This window comes from Macrobrachium rosenbergii, chromosome 43 (assembly GCF_040412425.1).
Source record: "Macrobrachium rosenbergii isolate ZJJX-2024 chromosome 43, ASM4041242v1, whole genome shotgun sequence".
Taxonomy (NCBI): domain Eukaryota; kingdom Metazoa; phylum Arthropoda; class Malacostraca; order Decapoda; family Palaemonidae; genus Macrobrachium; species Macrobrachium rosenbergii.
This window is the reverse complement of record NC_089783.1, coordinates 1,963,986-1,985,093: the sequence shown is the minus strand read 5'-3', so window position 1 is coordinate 1,985,093 and position 21,108 is coordinate 1,963,986. Positions and strand designations below refer to the sequence as shown.

The following is a 21,108-nucleotide window of genomic DNA, read 5'->3' as shown; positions in this document are numbered from 1 at the left end:
GGTGGAATTATGAAGCAGAACAGAGGGCGTATGAAGCCGAACAGAGGAGGTATGAAGAAGAATGGAGGGCATATGAAGCTGAACAGAGGCAGCTAGAAGACGAAAGAGAAGAAAGGAGAAGACAGCATGAGTTAGCCATCAAAGAAAAGGAGCTCAAGCTGGAAAGAACAAGAAGAGAAAATGCCGAAGCTATGGTTAGACAGCAAGCCTCCAGCCCCACACCTGCTGCACCAAATGCTCCAATCTCGAGCATTAATTCCCTCATCCCCAAGTGGACTGAGGATGAGCCAGAAGCATGGCTGGAGGAAATCGAGGCACTCTTCGATAACTACAGCACCACCGAGACAGAGAGGGCCTTAGTACTAGCCAAGAACATGGAGGGAAAAGCTAAGGCAGCTCTTCACTCGCTGGAGAAGAGCCGGAGAGGCAACATGGTTGAAGTGCATAGAGTCATTATGAAGGCCTACGAAATAACCCCGGAGAAATGGAGACAGAGGTTCCGAGGTCTTGCCAAGGAAGTCAGCTGTTCCTGGGCTGAATGGGCCTATCACGAGACCCAGTCTGGTACCCACTGGTTCGACTCCTTGTCCTGCACAACGTTTGAGGACCTCTTCAATCGGACCATGCTGGAGGACCTTTATTAATGTGTGCCTGGACCCTTTGCTGTATATCTGAATGATCAGCAACCCACCACTCTTATGGAAGCCTGCCGCATGGCCGATTCATGGGAAACCTTCAACCACTCCCACAGCACATCTCAGCGACACATCGTGCCACCAGGTTACCTCTCAAGCTCAACTCACCCGAAGAATGGACTGCCGAGCAAGCCTACGTGCACCTACTGTAAGAGGGTGGGGCACGCTGAAGCTGAGTGCAGATACAAACTAGACACTAACAAGCAGCCTCCTACTACCAGCCAGAACTCCTCTCCATCTTCATCCACTCAATCCTCTCCACCAAGAGTTACTGCAGGTCACCGAGCCCCTACAAGAGGCCAGTGCAAATCCTGTGTTGCTGCCGGCCACTACAGTGCTGGACATCCGGCCTGTCCACATCATGTCCCCACCACCAAGTTCGTCAACCTCATTAGCACCTCATTCTCTGCAGCCGGGCCGCAAAAGATCCTTTACCCCGAGAGACTGGAGACCCAGTTCATCTTGTTGACCCATCTTAAGGGCTCTAGCCTGCCTGTGACCCTTCCGGTCACAATAGACACTGCGGCAGACATTAGCCTGATCTCCAGGGCCCAAGTGCCAGCTGGTGCCATGGTTGACGAGAAAACCTGGTGGGAGATGAAGTGGATAGAGGGTCACACCATTTCCGTTCCCACAGTCAAGCTCCAGGTCACGAGATCTTGGGGCACGCTACCCCACCGCCTTCGCGTGGTGGGTGGAATTCTGCCTGGAGTGGTCTTCCTGTTGGGTCGGGACCTTCTCTGGGGAAGCCCTTCACTAACGCCACTTCACAGCCACGCTACCTCCTCTACAGAGGCCAAGACTGTAGGAGAACCTGATCAAGACAAAAACCCACCTTCCACCCACCGAAGTGGCCAGTGGAAGGCATACACTAAACAATTCTCAGCCTAGCTCTCTCCATTCATGAAGGGCCAGCCAACAAAGAGGTTCTTCCTCTCCCCGAAGAGACGTTCAGGAGGAGCAGTACCGCTGTAGGATGTGTCAGCGGACAGGCCACTCCACAAATTGGGAGCGCTGCCCAAGTAAGCAACGCCCAGTGGACGCCCCCGAGCAAGGCTCTCCGAGAGGCTCTTGTAATAGCCTTTATGTGTGGAGGATGGTGTAATAACAGCAGCATCTTAGCAGCAACATGACTTTATTTCCATTACTGTTCCGACATTGTATCAACAACCAAGCACATGGCGCTCTTCTCAGCTTCTGGCGCAATACATTCAAAACTTAGAATGTTCCTAAAGTTAAGGGAGAATGCCCCAAGAGTTAAGGTACATAGTGCATTAAAGAAAATGGGGTTTTTTTACAGACACTACATCCTTCCCTTATTGAGCATTCAAACTCAACACCTATGCTACAAAATAATGTAAAAAACTCAAGGCCCTTTTCCTTTACAAGACAACAGGAAAAACATTTTACACTCAACAGCAACTCAGCATAAATGACATCATACTGTATGCACAAAACTTCATTACCTCACATAGTCATTCAAATATCTAGGAGGTTTCCTTACCCTAGTAGACCTTCTTTCAACAATATCAGCACCTGGTGTAGGTCTACTTGTTGTAGCATTATCATTTGAATTAACATTTGGCTGTTCCTGACCTGACACTGAACTATTTACATGAAACTCATCATTGTCAGATCTAAAATGGAATTCATTAATATCACTGAATTCACCAACATCATTACTATAATCATTCCAAAACTCAAACTTATCTTTTTCATTTTCAAATTTTTTTTTTTTTTTTTCATATGAACAACATTCCTCCTCCTTTGTATTCCCTCAGTACTCTCAACTTGAACACTATTACCTTTTTTCTCAATGACTCTATAAGGTTCACTACAGAAATTTGGTGACAATTTATTTTCTTTACTTTGTTGTAAAACTACTAAATCACCTTTACTTACTTGTCCCTCTTTTACATAGAATTTCTTATCATAGTACTCTTTCCCCTTTTCTTTACATTTTTGGTCCCTTATTCTAATGTCATCATCACAACCAGTATAATCTGAAAACATTTCAGGCAATTTTGTTCTAATTTTCCTACCATACATGATTTCAGCAGGACTAACATTAGTTACAGTATGTGGAGTGGATCTGTAAGCTTTACGAAAAGTATTTAACTCTTTTCTCCAATCCTTCCCTTCAGCTCTAATTGTTCTAATAACTTTCATAATAGACCTATTTTGTCTCTCCACTTCACCATTAGTTTGAGGGGAATAAGGTGTTACTTTTCTGTGACGAATACCATTTACCCTTACAAAATCTTTAAACTCTGCAGATGTAAACTGCACATCATTATCAGTTACAATGAGCTCTGGTAAACCATGAGATGTAAACCAATGATCAAGACATCTTACCACCTTGGTAGTACTAGTCGAATACAGTATTCCTACTTCAAACCATCTAGAATAATAATCCACAGCAACTAACAAACTCTCACCAGTTGGTAAAGGTCCACATATATCAACACCAATGCGTTGCCATGGCCTATCAGGTAAAGGAGTAGGTTTCAGGGGTTCTGGCTTATTATTACTACTCATTAACAAACATGCTTTACAGTTTCTTACATAATGTTCCACTTCTTTATCTAATCCTGGCCACCACACTTTCTGTCTTAGTCTACTTTTACATTTTACAATTTCCTGGTGGCCTTCATGAGCTAAGTCAAGAATTTGCCTTCTTAAAGATTTAGGTATTATTATTCTTTGACCTCTTAAGAGTAAACATCCCAAAATACATACTTCACCTTTAACATGTTTAAAATCTGGAACCTCATTCCAATCACCATTTCTGATAGCCTTACGGACTTTACTCAACTCAACATCAACACCAGACTCTTGTTCAATTTCCTTAGTAGTTAAGGCTACTGGTGTTGCACTTTTGGCAATAAAGTAAGCATATTCTTCAGCTACATTACTTTTAGGAATATCTGATAAGGGCAATCTCGACAATGTATCAGCTGCATTAGTCCTCCCAATGCATCAGCTGCAGTCTTAGAGCCCACCTTTCAATACGCAAAGGAGGTTTTGACTTAGAAGAATATATCACCTCTAGTGGCTTATGATCACTAATTAGCTCAAAACGAATACCTAAAACATACAATCTAAACTTTTCACAAGCTCAAACAACGGCAAGTGCCTCTTTTTCTGTCTGGGAGTACCGACGTTCAACATCTGTCAAAGATCTACTGGCATAAATTACAGGTTTGAAACATCCATTATCCTGTTTCTGTACTAAAATAGCTCCCAGTCCAATTGGACGAGCATCTACGATTACCTGAGTAGGTAATACTGGATTAAAATAAGCCATGCTCTCAGCAGAAGTAAGTCTCCTTTTTAATTCCCTGAATGAATGTTCCTGTTCACTTCCCCAATGCCAAATTACATTCTTCCTAGTTAACCTTCTCAATGGTTCTTCAACAGTAGACAGATTATTTATAAACCTTCCACAGTAATTTACAAGACCAAGGAAACTCCTAACCTCGTTTACATTTTTAGGCTTCTTAGCCTCGTTTACGGCTCTGACTTTGTCATCAGTAGGTTCAATGCCTCTCTTTGATAAAACATGACCCATAAATACTAGTTTTTCCATACCAAATTTACATTTGTCTGGATTCATAGTTAGATTTCTACTACACAATGTTGCCAATACCTTTTCCAGCCTTTTGTCATGCTCTTTGACATTAGTACCATACACAAATATGTCATCTGCTAGCACTTTAACTCCTTCACAATCATGTAATACTTGTTGTAAAATATGTTGATAAACCTCAGGAGCACAGTTAACTCCAAACAACAAGTGAGTTACAAAAGTGGTTAAATATCTACTCTCAGGGTCTAACTCAATTTGATGAAAACCCCACTTGAAATCAAGTTTAGAAAAAACAACAGCACCATTCATATCAATCAACAATTCATCAATAGTAGGAATTGGATGTCTAGTTCTCAAAATAGCCTCATTGACTCTTCTCATATCAACACAGAGTCGCAATTCCTTACTATTCCCAGGCTTTGGGATGAATACAGGAGCCGATATCCATTCAGTAGGTCCCTGTACTGGCTCAATGATATCCAAACTCAACAAATCATCAAGTGTTTTTTCCACTTGCCCCCTAATATTAAAAGGAATTCTTCTCATAGATTGTGCTACAGGTTTCACATTAGGGTTAACATGTAACTTCAATGAAAAATCAGTCAACTTACCCAGACCTCAAAAGCAAGTTTCATATTTAACTTTCAAACTGGAATACTTATCACATGCAGTACTAGTATTTATTGCATTTACATCCTCACCAATCCTTAACATATTTAGTGCTATGGCAGTATTTTTTCCAAGTAAATTAACATCAATGACATAATTTTTCTCTACCACAATAAAATCTGCCTCCACACAAACTTTCCCAGATGGAGATTCAATCTTACTGCTGAATTCTCCTCTTACCTTTAATGGAGTTGTGACACCATAAGGATACAGATTCTTATTACAGTTTCTTAAACATACATACTTACTCAACATCTCAAAATCACTTGCAGTAATAACATTACAAGTAGCACCTGAATCAATCATAAATTTAATAGGCATGTTACTAACATTAAAATTAAATGAAGTAGATGTTTCACAAATGCCTCTGACATTAAACAAATAATGATCCTCATAGTGATCATCATCATAAAAAGTTTCACTCTGAGAATCTTTTGACAACATTGACATGCTGGTTTGGCCCAGAATGACCTCTGAGGCCTCTGGAATAATTTCCAGAACTGCCACTTCTTCCCCTGGACTTTTTCATTCCAGGTTGTGACACTGACGCTTTAGGCTTATGTTCTGACTCATAATTTGTATGAGAAACACTACTGAGGTTGGACCGGCAAACACGGGCCAAATGTCCGATCTTACCACACCTTTGGCATGCCTTATCCCTGGCAACAACACAGTCATTATGCCAATGACCTTGCAGACCACATCGCCAACAATTTTGATTTACACTAAAGTTAGGCTTACCATTTCTCAGCCTATTAGAATGCACAAAATTTCCTGCGCTTCCTCCTCTTTTTCCTTGAAATGTACCATTAACATGGGCTTGATAACATAACTTATTCACTTTAAGATTATCTGGCCTAGGCCTAACAGAATCCTCTTCGATTTGCCTAGCCTGGCTCTCAGCCATTTCATGAGCTCTTGCCATCTCCACAATATTATCTAAAATGTTAGGTTTCTTTCCTTAAAAACCTTACTCTTAGTTTCTTAGAAAACACTTCTCTATGATCCGATCCCTTAAATTAAAATTGACCTCAGCTGCAAGGTACTCACACGACTTAATCAAATTTCTTAACCTAGTTAAGTAAGCATCCATACTTTCGGATGGACCTTGGCAAGCTTGCCTGAAAACATGCCTCTCATATGCAACATTCTTCTTAGGCATAAAATGGTTATCCAAAGCTGCAACTGCATCATCAAAAGTACCACCAGCAACAGTTAATGTTCTAAAAATATGCTGAACTTCCATACCTGCTTGGTGAAGCAATATAGCTTTTTTCTGGGCATCGTCTGTCATACTACCTTGTATATAGTATGAAAAAGACTCCTTCCAGTCTGCCCACTTCTGGGAAACATTTGCAGACTCCTCAGGGGAAAATGCTGTTAAGGGCATTAACTGTAGCGGGGTAGCCATCGTCACCAGTAATCTAACTTAGGCTAAAGTTACTCACGTATCCAGTAGGGTAGGCTAACTAAGGCTACCGTAGTCTAGCCTTGGCTCTATGCAAACTTGGCGGCTCCAACACAAACCAGGTTTCTGGATGAACAGGCTCTTGACACTTCATAACTTTGTTGCAGACGTCTCTTCACAGGTTATCCTCGTCGCCATTTGTAATAGGCTTTATGTGTGGAGGATGGCGTAATAACAGCAGCATCTTACCAGCAACATAACTTTATTTCCGTTACTGTTCCAACATCGTATCAACAACCAAACACATGGCGCTCTTCTCAGCTTCTGGCGCAATACATTCAAAACATAGAATGTTCCCAAAGTTAAGAGAGAATGCCCCAAGAGTTAAGGTACATAATGCATTAAAGAAAATGGTTTTTTTTACAGACACTACAGCTCTGATCTCCAGCTGGGGCAGGGATCTCTGCCACAGCCAAGTTCAAGCCATCCGCAAGGTATTGCACCTCCTGACCCCTCTTCAGGCATGCCTGACCCTCAACTGCTGCCAGTGCCTCTTGCGAGCACTGAGTAGTGCCACGCTCCGTCCAGCACGGATATTGAGCCATCAATTGAAAAGGACCCTGTGCTTGGTCCAAATCATGAGACAGATCCTCCTCCAGGAGATTCAGGATTTAGCAACTGGAGAGCCTCCACCAAATCAGTCCCCAGAGGATGAACCCCTGTTGGACCAAATTGTTACACCTTCTCTGGTAGACCAGGAACTGGCCTCCTCAGACGCAGAGGCCGAGATCGCCCGCCGATTCGGTTGTCGCAGCAGCCTGAGTAGGGAGTCTTCCTGTAGCTTCTGAAGTTACCCCGGACTTCACGCCCGCTAGCCCTTCTGTCTTTTTCCTAGAGTCGGTGCCCTCATCACCTCCTAGGTCTGACAGACAGGCCTTGGAGGAACCCAAAGAAGAAGAAGGGCCGGAAGAGAGCCCAGTAGTTGCAGAGCCATAAGCTCATCCTGGCAATAGTGCCCTATCGGCACAGTGCCTTACCATCTTAGAGTGATCCTGGCCCCTTGCCCAGAGGAGGTAGCCAGTGTGATCTTTTTCTCATACATAGCCTAGACCAGATTAAGTACAGCGGAGTAGTAACCTTATCCCTTCCACTTACCATCAAGCCACAGTAATCACATAAGTAGTGTAACTAAAATCAGACAATCTTAACTATGGTGAAAAGAGCCACTACGCTCATGACACGCATGGCCTAAGACCTCAGTGAGGCAAGCATTTATCATATGAGGCAAACCTCATGTATTAACCAATAATTACCAATTGTATTGGAAAAACCTTGTAATTTACTTAGTACGTTAACCCTTACGTTGGTGCTACGGTCGTGTTAGTGTAGGTTAGGCTAGGGAATACCATAGAATGTACCATTAGGCTAGGTCTAAAACATCATGATTATAGGAGGTAGCACATAATAACCGTAATCACCTTTAAGTACAGTTAGGATTCTGTAATATAAGTGATCAAAGCTCATATACTATCTAGAGTTAGGTAGATCCGTAGCTAGTTAGACTGCATGGGACAAATCTGCTCAGGGGAGAAGAGTAAAGTAATAGAGGTGAATGGCTTGCTTAGTACAGACCTTCACGCCCGAAAGGGAGTGAAGGCCTTCTTAAGGGGGTCGGGGAGCTTTTATAAATATTCTGCTGTTCGCCCTCTATGCCCTTTTATTGTAGGAACATTGTTCTAACAAAGACAGGAAGACGTCTCTGTCCATGCTAAGGGAGGCTGGGTATTTAAAAAAAATAACGTCTTTAGCAGGAATAGTTAGCATTAGGGGCCTAAACCCATAGGGAGGGTTTCACCAAGTGACCTCTATTGAAGGTGGTCTTAAAGCTTCCTTCTTCCTGTTCTATGACTGGCGATGTTTTGCCAAATTTTCAGACTGCCCGAAGCGTAGGCCTCCGACACTACAGCCGCCCTGTTTTGACCAGAGACGGGTCAGAGAGAGACCTGCCGGCGCAGAATGCGCACGCATGAGGTGTAACTAACTTCTTTGTACTTGCCCTCTTACTGTTTCATTGATATTAGTGTGCTGAGACAACGGCTATTTTCAAGACTTCTGATCGTTGTTGTATGCGCAAACAACCCACGTCAACGGTAAGTTTGAAATTTGCCAAATTTTTGTCACTCGCTAGTATCTCTTTCTGTATTTCCAGTTCCTTTGTTTTCCCTCTTCGCCACCATCTATGGTATTGGTATAAACAATTTATTTTTATGAAATCTAGTGTAAGCATAATTAATATTGTTTAACGACTGTGTAAACTATTCCTGTGCAGTAAATAAGCATTAGGGAAAGTTAAGTTAGTAATTTTCAGCATTTCAGGCAGCCTTGTGTCTAGATCATATTGTTCAGAAGAGAAATAGCCTTTACCAGTACTAAATTACGTACAGTATATAGTACAGACATCCATTGTGTTAAAAATTAGAAGGAAAATTGACTGTGTCCGACGTAGGCGATAGTTCATGTAATTTCCTCGCTAACTACACATTCTTTCTTTGTCGGGACCAATTGGGAAGTAAGGGGGGTTTAATGTAATTCATGTGTTGCAGGGTAACCCTTTATCCCTTGTATTGTAGTTCCCCGGCTGGCGGCCTTATTCCATTAAGTAATTGTCTGTCTTTGAGGTTAACTTTTAGCTTTAAATGACAGGTTACTTGTGTCCTTCGCAACTCAGGGCCTCATAAATTACGTTACTTGATTAATAAACTCATCAGCCAAGCCCCACATGTAAATATATATATATATATATATATATATATATATATATATATATATATATATATATATATATATATATATATATATATATATATATATATATATATATATATATATATATACTATATACATCTTCCCAAGTATCTGAGCTACTAAGCAATTTAAAGCTGAGAAATTAAAATACATTGCATTGCTTATCACTGCCTGACAAGGAAGGGCAAAGGGAATATGGATCCTCCTTAAATATATATATCTTTCCCACTATCTCCCTTAAACATGTGGCTCTGGGAAGCCCTTTCCTTTTCAGAACACGAGTCCAGGAGGAAATTAATTTCTGGCCAGAGGCAAAATAAACCAGATTCAGAGACATCTGTGGCCCCTAGGAACACCTGGAATGAGGACATCACGCGGTGACCTGCGATTCTCATAAGGTAACAACACTAACCCAACACTAACCCCATCTGCATGAGGAAATCATCATAATACCTGACCCAAGGTCCTAAAGGACCTGACCGAAGGAACAAGAAGTTAGAGACATAGCTGGATGCGAGCGAGACTCCATCCTCCCTTTGCATACCGGCCTCCTTCAGAGTGCCATGCCCCTACCACATGGTCCTATCTTTTAGGGGGCCTTAGTATTCTTACCTTTGAAGCCTTTTAACCCTCCTCTACTGGCATTACCCATGCTGAAGCCACCTTTTCTATCAAGTAAAGTGGTTTGTTGCAAAGGTTCTTTTCATTCAGTCACACTGTTTTAATTCTCGTCCTATGCTTCCTAATTTCATTTCTAAGTGCCAGTATTTCCACACTAACCTCGCCTTGTTAGGACAGTATTATGAAAATTCCAGTGTTTGAGTAATTACATAAAATCTTGTGTTCAGGGCATCCTTGGTACCCTCCATGCACCGTCTTGTCCTATGCAAATTTTACTGTGTGCTTACAACCTTTAATTCGTAAATCTGTCCGTTTACAAAGGGATCCTCAGTGGAATGCTTCCTTGATTGAGCATTGACCTTTGTGAATCAGCATCGTCACGTCGACAGATATACTTACAAGTGTTCACTTTTATAATTAATCTCTCAGGCCTTGCCTACCCGATTAGTTCATTTCTTCTTCTGATTGTTCATTTAATGTATACATAATTTTAAACATACCCCAAAATGTTTGCTTACAATTGCCTTCATAGTAGAGCCCTCAGCTCAGTTTTATTCCCCCTTTTCCTTTTTTTTTTTTTTTACGATTTCCTGAATCAACAGCAGTCAGATATTATAAAAATATTGAGGTAAGTAACGAAGTCATTCATTTAAAATCTATAACTGGCTCATGATAAGCATTTCCCTAGGTAAAATTGTAAAAATGGCGAACTCTTGGCCTTAGATCTCGTAAATCGGCAACTTTCAGACAGTCTTTACTCCCCTTGCAACTTGCATCATCAGCAAGTAGTGAGTTTAGTTTGGATGCAAGACAAGAAATGAACCTTAGGATGAAAATCTGCAAGCGCACAGTTAAGGAGATACACTCAGTGAGTATTTTTATTGTATGTTAAGATACGAAGTGAAATTGTGACTGAAAATAGCAACAGGGAAACATTAGGCACATGCATGCAACCCAGTTATTGAGAAGAGAGAGTTAGTATATGTTACACAAGCTGTTTACAGCCCCTGCATGAGGGCTTGCATGTCTTTCACATAGGCAAGGTAGGGAATTATGAGTTTTGTAAAAAAAGGAAATAGTGTGTGTATTTCCTCCCTGTGTTATCCAGACAATTTGTTGTTTTGGAATTGTAGCTAGGCACTTGTTACAGCCCACGTGGGTCAGCCAGCAAATTCTCATATTGCTGGAGTTAAGAATTTTACTCTCTCTCTCTCTCTCTCTCTCTCTCTCTCTCTCTCTCTCTCTCTCTCTCTCTCTCTCTCTCTCTCTCTCTCTCTCTCTCTCATAGTAGTTAGGAATCCATTGGCAAATGTATCACTCTTTATTACAGAGTAAAATATCAGAAAAAGTGCAAAAATTGTTCAGGCCTTATGAGCAAATAAAAGTGCTTCATATTTGCATTTGTATAAATTCCTCTGTAAAGCAATGCACGTGATAAATTCTGTTTCATTCAAAACATTTACATTTAGTAATTGCCCACTATTTCATTCATAAGCATAAGGAGCCTTTTTTTTTGTTGTTGTTTTTTTCTGCTTGTTTGCGTTGATCTTTCATTTGCTTAAAGATTTGCGTAAAGCCCAAGAGAAAATCTTTATATTTGGGTTCCTCTAAATAAGCCTAAGTGAGATGATAAGTTTGTATAAGTGGTCGTCTCAGGATAATCCCCACACTGGCCATTGCCCTTCAAGCCAGGTGTGCCTACCAAATGTCCTTGAACTGTCAGTAATTGAGCCAGGCACAACAAACCAAGGTGTCTATCAAACTGAGCAAACATTACCCTTTTCCGGGCACGTGCGAGATAGGCTAAGATAAGGAAGTGTAATCTCATACACACGTGAACCTAGGCAAACAACGCCTGTGCATGGTAGAATTAAATATTGTATTTACATCCAGTTGCAGGAAAAGGCTCTTATTATTGTTGGCGAAATACACGCATTTATCAGCGTAACTTACAGATACAATAACTTTGTAATTTATCCGTCTCTCAGCAATGAACTTTTCACTCCTGTAAACATACATAGAAGTGTATTTCTATAAACAGCTGGTTTCTAAACCACCAATTTGCATCTGTACATAAACCTTACCTCCTCGGTGCTAATATCCCAGTGTCTCTCAAAGCATTTTTTTTTTATTAAGGTTTACATTGTTGGGGTTATTATTTTAAATAGTGTTACGACACTCACTAAGTTCCCGAACTTAGCACATATCGGGACTCACCTAAAAACTTCTTATCACAAGAAAACCAAGAATTTCCAGGAATGGGCAAACACTCCCTGAACCAAGCCTTAAGATTCACGCTGTTAGTCGGCCAAGTCGGTGCATGAACTCGAACGTATGTCCTACGAGGCAAAATGAAAATCAAACAAACCAGTTCCCTGTGAACGAATTAAGTCCCATGAGGTGAAAAAAAAACCTTCATGCTACAGCTGGCCAAGTTTTTGCGTGAAATAAAATCCAAATTACGTCTTTCGAGACGTTAAAATTCGTTCATCACGAACAACTGAGTGTTTTAGACATATTGAATCTATTTCATCACGAATTTTGAGTCGTCTTCAGACACCCTGAATCTGTTCATTCCAAACTATATTGAGTCTTTTCAGACATATTGAACCTGTTCATTCGAACAGCCCTGAGTCTTTTAGATTTATTGAACCCAGTTCATCACGAGCAAACTTGAGTTTTTCAAGACACCCTGAGTCTTTTCAGACACACTGAGTCTTTTCAGACACCCTGCGTCTTTCGATGCAACCTGAGTCTTTCGAGATACCCTGAGTCTCTTCAGACACCCTGAGTCTTTCAAGACACCTTGAGTCTTTCGAGACATGCTGAGCCTTTCAAGACAACCTGAGTCTTTTCAGACACCCTTAGTCTTTTCAGACACCCTGAGTCTTTTCAGACACCCTGAGTCTTTTCAGACACCCTGACTCTTTCAAGACACCCTGAGCCTTTCGAGACACCCTGAGTCTTTCAGACGCCCTGAAATTTTAATCTTTTCAGACATATTGATTATCTAAAGGGTCACGCCCACGTAAGCATTATCTCAAGATGTCTACGACGTCCAGAGCCCAGCAAAATGAGGACTTCAAGTTCTGCATGTCTGTTAGAAAGGACATGGGACTGTTAGGACTAGCCCTGAAGGATTGGGTCCAAGAAAGTAGATGATGCCAAGGCAGAAAGAGAGGCAGAAAGAATAGCCCGGGAGAAACAAGAAGAGGCAGAAAGGCACGAGAAGGAGACAGAAAGGCGGGAGAAGGAGAAAGAAAGGCAGGAGAAGGAGAAAGAAAGAGTAGCCCGGGAGAAATTAGAAGAGGCAGAAAGGCAGGAGAAGGAGAAAGAAAAAGAAGAGAGGTAGAAAGAAAGTGCTCATCAGCTTCCAATGGCAGCCCAAGGTGTGCGCAGCATACCAACGCCTTCTCCACATTCAACCCTCAGCAGTATAGGCACCCTCATAAGAAAATGGGATGAAGCAGAGCTTAAAGCCTGGCTCAACCATATTGAAAAGGTCCTGACTACCTATCAGCCCTGTACTGAAGAAGTGTCTCAGATCCTGGGAGGGAACCTTAAAGGAAAAGGTGCCATTGTATTCAATGCTCCCCTGCCCCAGTGCCAGTCACAAGGCACCAAATAGATCTCCCTCCAGGAGATCCCAGACTTGATTCACAATCTCTGCCAGTGCCACCTGAGTGCACTAAGCAGTGTCAAGCTCGATCCATCCTGAACGATGAGCAAATTCCAAAGCAAACACTAGTGCCTGATCCTGCCTTAGTGCCAGTGCCAGAGCACGCCCCCGATCTCCATTCAAGAGATCCCAACCAGGATCCCCTCTCTTCTCCTGGCTAGGCTCCGCTACCAGTGCCCGTAAGAGAGATGGATTTTCTCGACCACAGCAGAAGCTCGCCTGAAGGTGTAGCCTCACAACCCATGTCTGAGGTGGTCATGGTCACCTGCGAGCCTACCAAGCCCTCCACGACCTCTTCCTCTCTTTCCCGGTCCTCCGGGGACACGACCATGAGTAAGAATTCTACTATGTCTCAAATGGCTGATGAACTCACGGAACTGCAATGACTTGGGGTAGAGGCTGTAACAAGTGCCTCTGCTCCAGCCGCCAAAGAAGCCGACACAGGTGGTACTCCAATGTCCTTCTCGGGCTCGCTTTGACTGATCCCGCTACCAAGGAGAACCATCATCCTAAAGAGATCTGCAGCAGGAACCCCAGGCGTAGGTAACGTCAGGTAGCCTAAAGAGAGCTGCTAAGATCTCCTGGCATCATTGCAACTCTGGCACAGTGCCACCCTTTTACCCTACAAAGTTTTTGGCACCTCTATCCAGAAAGAGAATGCCTGAGTCTTCGCCTGTTTCTTTCCCTGACAATCTTGTATGTAATTCTCTTCCTTTAACATTTTCCTTTGTTTTCCTTTCTCTCCTTTCCCTTTGGGCACCCATTGCATATATTTTCACGTCTTACCAAGGCTCAAATTTACTTTACTTCCCACTCTGCCGATGCAGAGTGCAAATCGACAGACATTTCAAATTCATACTTCCCTCTCATGCCCATAAAAGCATGATACGTTTTAAAATCATAAATGCCAAAGCGATTTAGTATTATCATATAAGTGCCAACTTGGCAGATAATCCTGTCGGAGTAGTTGTGTCCTTTGACTGCTTGGAAGCCCTTGGGCAAAAGACTTATCCTAAACCATTTTCATAGGTTAAAGAGTTTAATTTCGGCATATTAATCATCATTTTTCTTTACCAATTATTACTCATCCTGGAATCTCATTTGTCTCCTTTGTTATTTCCCTTGCAATTTAAATCCCGAGTCCTTGACTCGGAAAAACCATGTACTTTACATATTTGTCTGTACTTCATTGTACTTAGCTTCATGCCTGTGAGCACCATTGACCTCAGTGCCACGTCTGGCACTGTGCCGTCGACTTACGTAACATGGCAACACCTAACCGAAGACCATGTACACTTCATTGTAATGACTCATCAAGGTAAACTAACTGCATGTCTTTGTAATAATTACTACTAAAAGATAAGTGCATGACTATTTTAAGATTTGCCTTAAGGCAATCACTTACAGTTATTGTATTTTAAAATTTGATCCTTTCTCATATTTGTAACAGTTCCTGTTCAAGAATAACAGTAGCTTGGGGCTTACTGCATTTTAGTACTTAACATAATTTACTCATATCTCTTTCAAGATTTGGAAATCATTTAAAGTTAGTGTATTTTGATATTTACAGTAACTTCCTCATATTTGTAACAGTTCCTGTGTAAAATAACAGTAGTTTATGATTTATTGTATTTTATTAATTATGATAATTTACTCGTAGTTCCTTAACTAATTCCTGTTGAAGAGTAAAAGTAATTTAATGTTAAAATCTTTTCTTTCACTCTGCGATTAACGTAAAATGTTGGATGCTTTGGCAAGTAAATTTTTCAAATATCTTATACGTAGCAGAGAAGTTGAAGCTAATTAAAATACATGAGTGCCATTAAGGAGAAAAGTAGAGTAATGTAAAACATTTGTCAGCTGAATCCTTGGTTTAGTAGACATTTTCACTCAAGTGAAGATGCGAAATATCAACTAGGATGGGGAGTTGCTACATCTTCCAGAGCATCCCAGCTACCAAACGCTTAATTTAAAGTTTAGAAATAAAAATACAATGCATTGCTTAGTACTGCCTTACAAAGGAAGGGCAAAAGGAATCTGGGCCCCTCCTTAAATCTGTTAATTGCACTCTGTATATCTCTCCCACTTTCTCTCTTTGAACATGTGACTCTGGGAAGCCCCTTGTTTTACAGAACACGAGTCCGGGAGGAGATTAATTTCTGGCCAGAGGCAGAATAAACCAGATTCAGAGAAAGGTGTGGCTCCTAGGAACACCTGGAATTGGATCACCACGCAGTGACCCGCGATTCAAATGATGCGCGCACATAGGGAACGACACTAACCCACCTGCATCAGGAAAGCATCATCATACCTGACCCGAGGTCTTAAAGGGCCTGACTGAAGGAACGAGAAGTCAGAGACCTATCTGAACATGAGCGAGACACCATTCTCCCTTTGCATTCCTTCCTACTTCAGAGTGCCATGCCCCTACCGTGTGGTCTTATCTTGTAGTGGGACATAGTGTTCTTACCAGTGAAGCCTTTTAGCCCTCCTCCGCCACCATTACCCATGTTGAAGCCACCTCTTCTATAAGGTAAAGTGATCTGTTGCAAAGGTTGTTTTTCCATTCAATGACCCTGTTTTAATTATCCCCTCATACTTCCTAATTTCATTGCTAAGTGCCAGTATTCCCATATTAACCTCGCCTCTTTAGAGCAGTGTTACGAAAATTCCACTGTTTGAGCAATTACGTAAAATCGTGTGTTCAAGGCATCCTTGGTACCCTCTGTGCACCGCCTTGTCCTATGCATATTTTACTGTGTCCTTACTGGCCTTTAATTCGTAAATCTCTCCGTTTACAGAGGGATCCCCCGTCGAATTCTTCCTTGATTGTGCCTTGACCTTTGTGAATCAGCATCGTCACATTAATGGATATACCTTCAAGTGTTCACAGCTATAATCAATCTCTCAGGCCTTGCCTGCCCGATTAGTTCTTTTCATCTTATGATTGTTCATTTAATGTAAATATACGTAATTTTAAACATACCCCAAAATGTTTGCTTCAGTTGCCTTGTGAGTAGAGCCATAGCTCAGGTCAGTCGTTTGTTTTTTTTTTCTTTTTTCTTTTTTTACAATTTCCTGAATCAACAGCAGTAAAACATAAAAATATTGAGGTAAGTAACGAAATCATTCATTTAAAGTCTATGACTGGCTCATGATAAGAATTTCCCCAGGTAAAATCATAAATACACATATGTATATATATATATATATATATATATATATATATATATATATATATATATATATATATATATATATATATATATATTTATTTATATATATATATATATATATATATATATATATATATATATATATATATATATATATATATATATATATATATATATATATATCACTTAACACACTTGGACATGAAACCATAATTATGAAACTGCAGGATGATTTAATTTTCCATTAAATTGTCTGTTAATATCCCATTATGCAAATGATTTGTTTTCTGTTATAATGTACGAGTCTATTGCCATATCTCAAAAATTGTTACATTATGAGTAACTGATTTCGCTGAAAGCGTCCTCCAGCGCAGATATGCGTACACCATTGCTATTGTTATCCTTACATCATTGTTTTTGTCATCCTACTCAGACGATATTTTACACATTTCTGATCATCTACAATGCTACAGTGATCTGTACCTTACTGAAAAAAATAAGATGAAGCAAGTTTCCTGTCAAACCAAAACTGGAGTGTAAGCCCAGACCCTCGGTTTTGCATATCATGATAATTCGTTACAATTTCTTTTGGAAATTTATATAAAATAGCAAATTAATCTCTATATCTCTGGGTGAAAACGTTTGTCAGATGAGAAGAGCTATGCCGTCAAATACCGAATGCATTGCCAGTCTTAATGGTCAAAGTGACGGCAGGTGGCTGGCTTGTCCACCGAACTAAATAAACTTCATGATCATGACGGAGGCACGCAGTGATGCCTGGCTGATTAATCGGAGGTGATTATTATATTTGAAGCAGGTGGTCGGTATTATTATTATTTATTATTATTATTATTATTATTATAATTAATTACTATTATTATTATTATTATTATTATTATTATTATTATTATTATTTAGCAGTAAAGCGACAAAGAAAATCAAACAATGAACATTATTTGTGGACTGTGCTATGCTCTACGTATTATTATTATTATTATTATTATTATTATTATTATTATTATTATTACTGTTATTATTATTATTATTATTATTATTATTATTATTATTATTAATTAATGTCATTATTATTAGAATTAATTATTATTATTATTATTATTATTATTATTATTATTTCGTATTCGTTTTTAAATCATAACTTTGTACAGCGAGAAAACCAAGCAATGAAAAATGTTACAATTCTTTTATTCCTGACTGTGGGATGCCACCTTAAGAGCCAAGCTTCTGGCATAATATTTTTTATTCTCACGTTCATCTCTCCTGTATTAATTTTTCATTTCCTCTCTCACTTTTTTTTTGTCATTTTGTGGGTTGTAATGTTTTATTTTATTCACAGCCACCAAGAGTGATTCGTTATTACAGTTTTCCATATCTGGTACATTTCATTGTTAGTCTTCAATTTCAATATCATAAGTAGATTTGTTCCTAACAACGATTCAGCTAATGAAAAGTAACCATATTAAAAAGACAAAAGCACTGCATTAAGGATAACTTTGCATCCATGTACACATCCAAAATAATGTCAGTGAGACCAAAAATAAAAATAATAATAATAATAATAATAATAATAGATGTCTTCATCAGAAAAAAACCATTAATGATTATGGTCTGCTTTCTGTTAGAACTGAGACAAGAAACTTTAGGAAAATTCATGCTGATGAAGATAATTTAGAACACAGATGAGATACGATAGCTGATTCGTCAACCCGTGACATTCAAACAGGCAGGAGATTTAGTAAGGTTATAGAAATTTACTTCAGCAGTGAAATAACATTTGGAATCGGAGAGTTCTCAGAATGCTCTTACTAGATTAAAAAACCACAAAGATTTGACCTTTAGTTTCAGAAGTAGAGTAATAACTCCGCAAAGTTTTCTCTTATAGGGAAATATATCAAGGATGTTATAGCCATAGCTAGAAGTCACTTATAGGAGTATTTTTATGTACCTTTAAAAAAATTATGAGCTGCATGGAAGAATATCGTATCTCAAAAGATAAAGATTTCTTTATTTGATTTTTTCGTTAAGATATTCATCATTATTTTCTTTGAATTAAGGAAAAGATGTATTTCCATCCGGGATTAAGGCCAAATTATAAGTAACACATTGTAAGTAATGCATTATTTCCTGTACATCACAGTCGGTTTCACTGATAACTTTTGCAGGCCACAAATAAACCCCGGAAGCAAATATTCAATAGTGCATAAATAATTTCCACCCTTCTCAGTATCTACTTCTTGTGAGTTTTCCATATTGAAAATAACACTTTCGAGATTTTTGGCTCCATGGAACCTGTATAATTAGTTTGATTAAAAAGGAATAGTGCAAAGAACAAATCAAGAGGAGAAATTTTTCGAATGTTCTTTTTTAATGAAGGGAACATCATAGAGATCATACACTGAATAAGAACTTCTACTTCTGTAGAGGTAAATAACTAACAGATTAGTCTTGATAGGGAGGTTACACATGCAATTAACAGAGATCTGAAGATGAAAAGGTAGAAGAAAAGAAAATAGTCAGATGTGATTATTAGATTTTATCTGTTGCTTTTGTTTTTTCCTTGTAAACGAAATATAATAACTTTTATTCTTCTTTAACTAAAGAGCCCCCAAGGCGCCTAGTTCTAATGGAGGATTCTGGAGTTGAGGTGAGGACATACGTTGGTCCCATCAACGAAGGTGCTGATCTTCATATTAGGTGCGAGGCTCTTGGTGGTAAGTATAGCAGTTTCGTTATACTTCTTTTTTTCCCTTAGTTTTTGGAAAGAGGAAAATTTCTCTGTAATTGAAATCCGGAAAGCGGGTAGTTTAACCTTCGTAGTTAACCGTTTGATAAAAAAGAAGATACAGGTGAATAACGGAAATGGAAATGAATGACATCATCAACGAAGCTTTATTAGCTGAAACAGCCATTGAGGAATTCCAGCTAAACCCTTATGGAGAGTTAAACCAACATCCGGAAAGAGGGATTCATTAAACATATTAAGGATTTGAACTGCTAAGGCACACCACCAGGTAGTACGAGTAGGAATCAAAACTTTCTGCCTTGAATATAAAATGTACAGTATATGCCACACGCTTTCAGCATAACTGCATTCTCTCGCGCACATTTTAGACAAAAATAACTAAATTACGTTGGTTTCTGCAAAGAATATGTTATAGTTATAAAGCAGGTTATGCAACTGTAGTATCCATACTGTTTTCGATGTGATGTATCATGCAACGTCTTCCTGGATTATGATCAGCTTTTTGATTGAGTGTCTCGTGTCAGCCAGAGTGAGTCTCTCTCTTACGTTTCTTTGAAATCTACAAAGTTTTTCTCTTGGTAAAAATAACTGTTTGATATAATAATGAAAGGTGTTCTCTAATTGTAAATAATTAGATATTAGTACTAATTAAAAAAAGTGTTGATTGCAATGGTTGGCTACTGTTCAAGAAAATTTTTAGAAATTAGGAAAATATATTTATAAATAAAACAGACATACATATATATATATATATATATATATATTATATATATATATATATATATATATATATATATATTATATATATATTTATATATATATATATATATATATATATATATATATTATATATATATATATATATATATATATATATATATATATATATATATATACTAGTTGGCCAACCTTGGCACTGCCCAGACAACTCTGAATGATAACTGACAAACTCTCTCTCTCTCTCTCTCTCTCATAGCTCAGTCACACTTTAGCAATTCAAGGACGCAATGAGTAACTACCGAAATTTTGCTAATTACGACGTCATTACGCTGTTATTATGACCAAATCACCAACAATCAAACAATCATCATGAATCGTTACCACGTCGCCAATTCTGGCGACGTGCACCAAGTGTTGGCAGAAGTTTTAAACTGTTTAAAACATACAAGGTCCGGCCTTGCCAACGGTCATTTGTCGTCATGCTGGCGAATGATGGCGATAGTCGCCAAAACCAGCCATTAAGACATGCGCGTCCTTGAATCGCAAAAGTGTGACTGGGCCTTCTCTCTCTCTCTCTCTCTCTCTCTGCCTCTCTCTCTCTTTCCTCTCTCTCTCCTCTTCTGCCTGCCCTTTCCCTAACACCCCTCTACTCTCTCTCTCTCTCTCACTCACTTCTGCCTCACACTCTCTCTCTCTGTCATCCCCTTCCCAACCTCACCCCCTTTGGTGCCACTGATGTCTTCCCCCCACAGTATTCTTTTCCAGACGGTAAGTCATATGTGTACCGAAATTAGGTATGATAAATTCATAAAATTTCTGTCTACGGGCTTAACCATTTCAAGGCAGCCCTTCGCACCCCCACTCCCTTTGGTGCCCTTTGTTGCAAGTGATGTCTTACCCCCTAGTGGTGATTTCTAGATAGTAAGTCATATGTATACTAAGTTTGGGATGAAATTGCTCAATGCATTTCAGAGTTATAGGGGTA

At 39.5% G+C, this 21,108-nt stretch overlaps 1 protein-coding gene across 1 annotated transcript in view; it reads left to right on the top strand.

The window, feature by feature from the left end:
• The window catches only part of LOC136828547 (uncharacterized), a 613,904-nt gene that overhangs the window by 265,998 nt on the left and 326,798 nt on the right, over nt 1-21,108 (top strand). The window contains 1 exon segment of the mRNA XM_067086570.1: nt 19,261-19,371. Within this exon segment, the coding sequence (XP_066942671.1) occupies nt 19,261-19,371 (111 nt within the window).